This window comes from Limanda limanda, chromosome 14 (assembly GCF_963576545.1).
Source record: "Limanda limanda chromosome 14, fLimLim1.1, whole genome shotgun sequence".
In the NCBI taxonomy this organism is placed as follows: Eukaryota; Metazoa; Chordata; class Actinopteri; order Pleuronectiformes; family Pleuronectidae; genus Limanda; species Limanda limanda.
The window spans coordinates 8,033,171-8,041,778 of record NC_083649.1 but is presented as its reverse complement, the minus strand read 5'-3'; the positions used below and the strand labels follow the sequence as shown (position 1 = coordinate 8,041,778).

Genomic DNA, 8,608 nt, shown 5'->3' with positions numbered 1-8,608 from the left:
ATTCGGACGCCAAACCCGCCAACTTATTTCCTGACCTCAGTCACCGGGCACGGCGGGCTCGGGATCCTTTGAACGTCACCACATACGTCACCGCCCAGATGTGCAGGCATACACAGCTGCACAGCACCAGCTTTACCACGACCATCACACCTGGAACATCCTGGTTTCTTCTTCCCCGTCTCCTACACAGAGACAATACTGATAATCACAGGAAGATGCCAAGAATCACAGATATGAGCAGATCCAAAAGTTTGGAGCAGAAAAATACATCATCATTCAAAATGTTCACTTTATTGGATAATATTCAACTGTTGTGTTTTATCACTTTATAACTGCACAGATATAAGAAGGATGCAGCTCTCTGTTATTCAAAGGTTGGTTTAGTTCCTCCGCATTTTTCTTTACAGTTACATAGGTTCGATAACATCATCCATGCCCCTGTCACTCCTCCTATCCACCTATCCATTTATCCACACATCCCTCAGGCCATCCAATCATTCAGGCAGCTTTGGTCGCTGTGTTTGTAGCAAAGGGATTAACAGAGAGGCCAGAGAGGAGATGAGATGGAGATTACGACACAGATAATGGTGTTTGGATTTAGAGTTCTGCAGAGTATAGTCAGTGGAAATACAGAGCTGCAGCCTTAATCACAGGTGAGTCACATGCTCCCTGATCTTATTATAAGAAAATGACATACCGCAGGTTTAGAGCCGAGCAGCAACATCACAACAACAACAACATTGAAACTAACAAGTGACACAAGCCATTTCCCTTAATTTCTGTTAAATACACTCATCATTTCATTTCCTCCTATATTCTCAATAATAAAGCCATTATAGCCTCTGTATCCTTTGTGTAGTAGTTAAGCTGATGTGTGGTCACAGGAGCAGAAATGGTCAGTTTCTGTGCATCGAGAAGTTTCATAGCAGAACGAAGACCTGAAGGTGGATGCTCTCAGTGGGTTGAGAGAGGAAGTGGATGCACAGGACTGGAAAATGTGAGTTGTGAAGTGTATACGTCTCTCGGTGTGTGACTGTGTGACTGTGTGACTGTGTGTGTGTGTGTGTGTGTGTGTGTGTGTGTGTGTGTGTGTGTGTGTGTGTGTGTGTGTGTGTGTGTGTGTGTGTGTGTGTGTGTGTGTGTGTGTGTGTGTGTGTGTGTGTTTGTCTGAAATGTGTTATGTATTTAAGTGTCACAAGATATAAATAAAATAGTAGGGGGCCACTAATAACAAACAAAATATTGCTATCAAATAAAAACAAAGGCATACCTGAGATAGCCGTATAGATTTTAGCAATTATTTTCCTCTCAGGATCATATTTGGTCAGAGACGTCTAACTGTTCAGACCAGTTCGCACATTCGCAGCAGACCGACAAAACCATACTTAGTGAAGAAAAAAAAATACAATAAACCTGAAAACCATATGAACATGGTGCATGTATGTGGCAGCTGTGTAATTTTTTTTATTATTTATGTATTTACAGGATCATAATTGGAGAAAATCCCCCAAATAATGGTTTTCATATAACAATTTCTAGATCTTAACAATTACTTTACTTTCAGTTTCAGAATATAAATAGTTCACAGTCACGGAGAATCATTTTAAAGTATAAAACTGAGATGAAATGCAAAACATTCTAAATTTAGTTTTATAACCTAGCATTTCATGATGTGGAGCTGGAAAAACGTTTACGATATTCGCAGGGATATAATATTCAATGTTTTCATATTACTGTATGACTATTATTATTCATTTATGAAAACAAAATAATCACTAATCACTTATAAATCCCATTTTGTCCATTGTGGTCAGAGACTTCGAACTGTTCAGACCAGTCCGCACATTCGCAGCAGACCGACAAATCCATACTTAGTGAAGAAAAAAAAATACAATAAACCTGAAAACCATATAAACATGGTGCATGTATGTGGCAGCTGTGTAATTTATTTTTATTATTTATGTATTTACAGGATCATAATTGGAGAACATCCCCCAAATAATGGTTTTCATATAACAATTTCTAGATCTTAACAATTACTTTACTTTCAGTTTCAGACTATAAATAGTTCCCAGTCACGGAGAATCATTTTAAAGTATAAAACTGAGATGAAATGCAAAACATTCTAAATTTAGTTTTATAACCTAGCATTTCATGATGTGGAGCTGGAGAAACGTTTACGATATTCGCAGGGATATAATATTCAATGTTTTCATATTACTGTATGACTATTATTATTCATTTATGAAAACAAAATAATCACTAATCACTTATAAATCCCATTTTGTCCACTGTGGTCAGAGACGTCTAACTGTTCAGACCAGTCCGCACATTCGCAGCAGACCGACAAATCCATACTTAGTGAAGAAAAAAAAATACAATAAACCTGAAAACCATATAAACATGGTGCATGTATGTGGCAGCTGTGTAATTTATTTTTATTATTTATGTATTTACAGGATCATAATTGGAGAAAATCCCCCAAATAATGGTTTTCATATAACAATTTCTAGATCTTAACAATTACTTTACTTTCAGTTTCAGACTATAAATAGTTCCCAGTCACGGAAAATAATTTTAAAGTATAAAACTGAGATGAAATGAATTATCATCTGCAAAACCTTCTAAATTTAGTTTTATAACCTAGCATTTCATGATGTGGAGCTGGAGAAACGTTTACGGTGGGGTAAACATGGTGCATGTGTGTGGCAGTTGTGTAATTAGGGCCCGAGCACTGATCAAAGGTCAGGGAGGACCCTATTGTTATTGTAAGGATTATTTATTAGGGCCCGAGCACTGATCAAAGGTCAGGTTAGACCCTATTGAAATTGTAAGGATTATTATTATTCAGGCAAATGAATTGGCTTTTTAAGGGCTTTACCATGCTCAACTTCAGCCAGGCTTTATATAAATTAACACTTTAAAGGATTCATTAAGCAAAGAATTCCTTGTCAGTTTGCTTTTACCACTGAATATGATCACGTATTCCTTTGATCTAAGATAAACAAGTGTTTTTGACCTAAGCAGATCTATTAGTCTGTCTGTAGCGATAGTGATAGCATCACCTACTGCCAAAAGAAGGTAAGCCTCGTTTTACAACTTTAATTCGATATACATTAAATTTTCATTATTATTATTATTCAGGCAAATGAATTGACATTTTGAGGGCTTTACCATGCTCAACTTCTTATCAAAATTTGCAATTTACAGAAAGTTAGAAAGTGGTGAAAATGTACGTATTCTGAAGGAATTTTGAATGGGCAAAATGGCTCAACGGTGCCCCCCGAGACCCCAGGTTAAGTATTAAAGCTGCAAAGTATAAATAATAATAATAATAATTATTATTATTATTATTCAGGCAAATGAACTGGCTTTTTGAGGGCTTTACCATGCTCAACTTCTTACCAAAATTTGCAGAAAGTTAGAAAGTGGTGAAAATTTACGTATTCTGAAGAAATTTTCAATGGGCGTCGCAAAATGGCTATTAAAACACGATGTTCTGTACATACATCGACCATGAATCCTTTGATGCTGAGCCCGTCAAATATTGAAGGAATCTTTGTTTTTATTATTATTTTCAGGCAAAACGCATGCAACGCTTCAAAATGCATGTGCTTGGGCCCGCCCAGTGCTGCTTTGCAGCCCTAGAATTTTAATTTAATTTTGATACTGTATTTTTGCTATCATTATTATTATTATTATTATTATTATTATTATTATTATTATAATTGAATCTGGATTTTGCCTTTTTTTGTTTGGGTTGTCGTTGTCTCTTTCTTATTATTATTTATTAGTTGTATTTTTTATGTTTATTATTTATGTATTTAAATTGCTGCTTGAATCCATCCCCAACTGGACTCCTCGCGTTTGACCTGATTGAAAATATCGTGTCGAATCTGCCGCTGCCGCCTCACAGTGAGCAGAGCAAGATGGCGGCGCCTACGAAGCAGTGAGTTGCTAACATGCTAACTCGATTTGCGATAGTCCGGGACAAGAAATCAACAACTGTGTCGCTTGGTTAATGATTTAGAAATAACTCATCTTGAATTCAACCATGTGTTTAGCGGCTGGGGAAGTGTTTAAGCTCGGGGGTTGTTGATTAAACCGCTGTTTCGTCTATTGCTGCTTCTGTAGCTAGCTAACGATTTACTAGATTCCCTCATAGTTCGTAAAATGCATTAAGAGAAACTATCGTTAATTTATATTTATCAGCGGTTGCCTCCCATCTCCTGCATGTTTTCTCTGCCGATGACAAGCAGGAGATGATTCATTTTAATTAAGTTAACGTTGCTGCTTCAGAATTCAGTGAATTTGGTAGATTTCTCTTAATTTGTAGGTGTTTTTAATTCAGTCTTTCGTGCATGAAGTGTTGCTCCTTATCTAATGTCTGCAGGTAGTCACCCGTCTCATTCGAGTCCTTTAAAACCATGATATGGGAAATCTTTAACTGTTAAATGGAAATATATACAGTCAGATATTTCTCTATAACAGCAACAACATTTAATACTGATTACCAGGACTTCAGTTTGCTCCAGCAACATGTTGGAGACGTTCACCTTTGAGATTCTGGTTCATGCACCTCCATGCTGCTACTCTCCTGTTCTACCTCATCTTAAATGTGTCCCATTGGATTCACTGGTGACTGAGGAGTAGGGATGGGAATCGGCAGGGACCTCCTGATACGATACTTAGGTGGCGATACGATATGTATTGCGATTCTGTATGTATTGTGATTTTACGATTTCCTGGGATTTCTTTTGGTTATTTTTTTTTTTTAAATACTGGACCATGGAAAAATGTTGAATCATACCTTCAAATACAACAGTCAAATTCACTTAGAGCTTTACAACTTTTATTTCAAATATTAACATTAACTTAATGACTGCCGGGCAGCCAATGGAGAAAATAAATAAAAATGTGCCCTATTATTCTATAGCCCCTGTCAACTGCACACAAACTGACAGATTAAGAAATGTATGCCACTTAGGCTACTTTTAAACAATAAATAAAAGGTAAATTAAATAGAATGAATAAAAGTTTACTTAAAATATAAACTTTGAAATAAACAAAAAGTAGGCTATTGTAGTTTGCATGTAGGCGATGCAAAACTAGTGCTTGGGTATGTTTAGATTCTTGTGCAAAAACAAGAGCTGGTCAACATACTCTGGGGTGATGTTGCCCCCCCATATAAACCAATAAATATGTTTTAAAAAATCTATTTGGGAGGCAGCATGGCGATTTAAAATCGTCATTCACAAGAGTCGCGATTTGTAACTGAATCGATTTTCCCCCCATCCCTACTGAGGAGGCCGCTAAAAAACTCATTCTCATGTTCATTGAACCAGTTTGACACTTCTGTGCTGCGACATAGAGCTTTAACATGTTGCAAGTGACCATAAGAAGATGGTGAATTGTGTCACTGAAGGGCAATAATACTCAGATAGGCTGCGGCATTCAAATGTCGACTCATTGTTATGGAGAAGAACAGACACACACCATTACACCACCATTATCAGGCCGGGATGCTGGCACAGAATCATCCACCAACCATTTTGAACACCAGGGATTAATGAGCCTTGTTTTCTGACTGTCCACAGGTACGGGCTGATCTTGTCCCAGAAGAAAGGAGGGTTGAAGGCAGCAGCCCTGCAGAAACCCTCAGTGTTTGGAGATGACTCCGATGACGAGGTGGGTAAACTCCTGGACTCGTAATAAGCAGGACAATGCAATTGCTCATTGGCCAATCGCTGCATGCAATTCCGCTGTTTTAGCTCAGACGTAGAAATAGATTTTCTTAAAAGAAATGAAAGAACAATATCGAGGTGACATTATTGCAGGTGTCAATCCAAATATACTGAATTCTGTTTTTGTTATTTTTTGTTCCTCAGACATCAGTTGGGGAGAGTCTGAAGAGAGAAGCCATAAAAAAGAAGATGATGAAGCAGGTGAGAGGAAGAATCAAAAAAACAACTTAAAGACAAACAAGGACAGTCCCTCCTTTTGTAATTTTCATTTTCTGGTCGTTATCTGACTCTTTCTCTCTCTGTAGACACGGTTGGAGATGCAGAAGGCCCTGGAAGAGGACAGCACCGTGTACGACTACGATGGCGTCTACGATGACATTCAAAAACAGAGAAACGAAACCACAAAAAAACTTCTTGGAGGCGCTGACAAAAAGGTAATCTCCTATAAATTGAACGTTTGAATTGCTGCATTTGTCAAAAGTGAGATTTCGGAAATATCGAACACGTAGAAAGACTGTTTTGACTTCTGACATTTATTGCTGAATACAATTTTCAAAATGTGAGCTGACACTTCCTCATGAATGTGAACAGTTTTCTTTTCTTTCAACCAGCCAAGGTATATCCACCAGTTGTTGAAAGCAGTCGATGAGCGAAAGAAAGACCAAGAACGGAGGGAAGAGAGAAAGATCCAGAAAGAAAGAGTGGCAGAGGGAGAGAAGTTTTCAGATAAAGACGCTTACGTGACCTCCGCCTACAAGCAAAAGCTGCTGGAGCAGAAGGAGGAACAGGAGAGAGAGGACAGACAGTCACAGATAGAAGGTTGGACTGATACTTTAAAATTGCATTCTTTTTTGATTGTGACATTTCAAACAGTATATTTTATGTATATTAAAGTGTCTCCTCCCTCAAGGCACCTACACTATGACTTGCTGAGAGTGGAAATGGACGACTTCATGCAAAGCTATGTAAATAATTTCTTTGAATTGTGTTTGGTCTCTCAGCTGCTTTGGACGTGAAGAAACAGAGAGACCTGACTGGCTTCTACCGACACCTGCTCAATCAGACTGTAGGAGAGGAGGAGATACCAGATCGCTCTGCAAACAAGTCAGTCAAATTAGTCACGTTTTCCTCGCTCTTCCGAAATCACACTTACATTTAAAATTTGGAGGTTTAATTGTGTTGCTCTGTTCCTGCTCCCACAGACCTCAAACCGTGAAGGTAAAGACAGAGAAGACCTCACCTCTTCCTTCACCTACATCCCATGAAAATAACGCAAGTTCATGCAGCGACAGCGAGGAGGCACACGATCAGAAGTCTGCGTTTAGCAAGCTGGGTGCCGGCTCTACACATCCCAAACGCCAGTACAGACAGAGGTCGCCATCGTCCGGAAGTGGAGAAGATAAGGAGAAGGAAAAAGAGAGGGAAAGAGACCGACACAAGAAGAGTCACAGAGATCAAGACAGAGGGAGGGACAGAGATAGAGACAGAGACAGGAACCGTGGAAAGGAGAGGGATGACAGACATGGAGGAAGAAGAGACGACAGGGATAGGAGAAAGGACAGAGAACGAGGAAGAGAGGATGACAGAAGTAGAGGCCGGGGGGATGCAGAGAGGGAAGACAGGCACGGGAAAAGGGCAAAGAGCCCAAAAGACAGAGAGAGGGATAAGAATGGGGACAGAGAGAAGAGGAGGAATCCAGCTGAGGATGAGCGGAAGGACAAAGATCGGGAACAGGAGAAGGAGAGAAGGAAGGAGCAAGAGAAGGAGAAGACGGTGAAGAAGGAAGAAAAGGAACCAGAAAAGAAGGAAGAAGATGGAGGAGAAGAGGTAAAGGAGAAAGAGGTGAAAGAGGAAATAGAGGAAAAGGAGAGCAAGTTTGCAAAGCGCAGCACAGATCATACTTTGAGTTCAGCCAGAGAGCGGTACATGGCCCGACAGATGGGACGCTCGGCCTGTAAGAGCTATATCGAGAAGGAGGAGGACTGAGAGCTGTGAAGCTCACCACACACACGCAAACACACACACACGCAAACACACACACACACACACACACACACACACACACACACACACACACACATCCCTGATCGGCACTCAAACTATCTCACTCAAGAGGATACAACTCGTGTTTTCGTTTTTTCTTCAATAAATCCACTTCAAATCAGATTTCTTTCTTCGACAAAACTTTTCAAATTCCCAACCTGTTCCCCAACATAACTTTTTATATATTGTTACCTCTGCAGGGGAGGTTATGTTGTTGTGTTAGTTTGTTTGTTGGTATATTTGTTTGATTGTAAGCTACATTACACAAACACGTTGTAACAGAATTCCACAAAACGTGGGTGAAGGATGTGGTGTGGGTCAGGGAAGAGCCCGTTAAAATCTGTTAACTCCCTTTCAACGGGATTAAAGATGACATTTGTTTGCGACTACTTCATCTGTGCTTATACAGCAGCAGAACAGTGAATGTGAAACTAACTCCAGATTAACTACAGTGTCTATAGGCGTGACAGTAATGACACTGTGTTTCTTATGATGTTTTATTAGCCATGGACAACAGAGGTATAGCAGCAAAAACCATCTGGCCTTCACAAAAAATAAGTTTCTAGAAAAAGCAGAATCTTACCCAACGAGCCCTGAGCTAATCGAGAACAGGGCAGTACATTATAGACGTGGTAAATGTGAAAATAACAATGTTGACTTGTAAATATGAGTTCTGACAGAGACACTTGTATCAGCAGCACAACTGTGTTATGTCAACCAGTGCTTGTGTTCATTGTCTTTTGTGCTTTGAGGTGTTGTATCTTCCTCTTGTAATTTAATTCATGGTGAGTGATAATAAAATCATTTCTGTTTCACACTTC

At 39.3% G+C, this 8,608-nt stretch overlaps 1 protein-coding gene across 1 annotated transcript; it reads left to right on the top strand.

The window, feature by feature from the left end:
• The first annotated feature begins 3,911 nt into the window (after positions 1-3,911).
• nsrp1 (nuclear speckle splicing regulatory protein 1) lies at positions 3,912-8,607 on the top strand. Its single transcript, XM_061085660.1, has 7 exons — positions 3,912-3,949; positions 5,598-5,688; positions 5,889-5,945; positions 6,050-6,178; positions 6,356-6,563; positions 6,746-6,848; positions 6,947-8,607. Exons 1-7 carry the CDS (start codon positions 3,930-3,932, stop codon positions 7,728-7,730), a joined length of 1,392 nt encoding a protein of 463 aa, XP_060941643.1. The 5' UTR covers positions 3,912-3,929; the 3' UTR covers positions 7,731-8,607.
• Position 8,608: the final 1 nt, after the last annotated feature.

Excerpts from the sequence above, each read along its gene's own strand:
- nsrp1 (XM_061085660.1), top strand. The coding sequence starts at position 3,930 with ATGGCGGCGCCTACGAAGCA. Across the intron at positions 5,946-6,049 it reads AAAAGAAGATGATGAAGCAG|ACACGGTTGGAGATGCAGAA; the intron begins GTGAGAGGAAGA and ends CTCTCTCTGTAG. Across the intron at positions 6,179-6,355 it reads TTGGAGGCGCTGACAAAAAG|CCAAGGTATATCCACCAGTT; the intron begins GTAATCTCCTAT and ends TCTTTCAACCAG.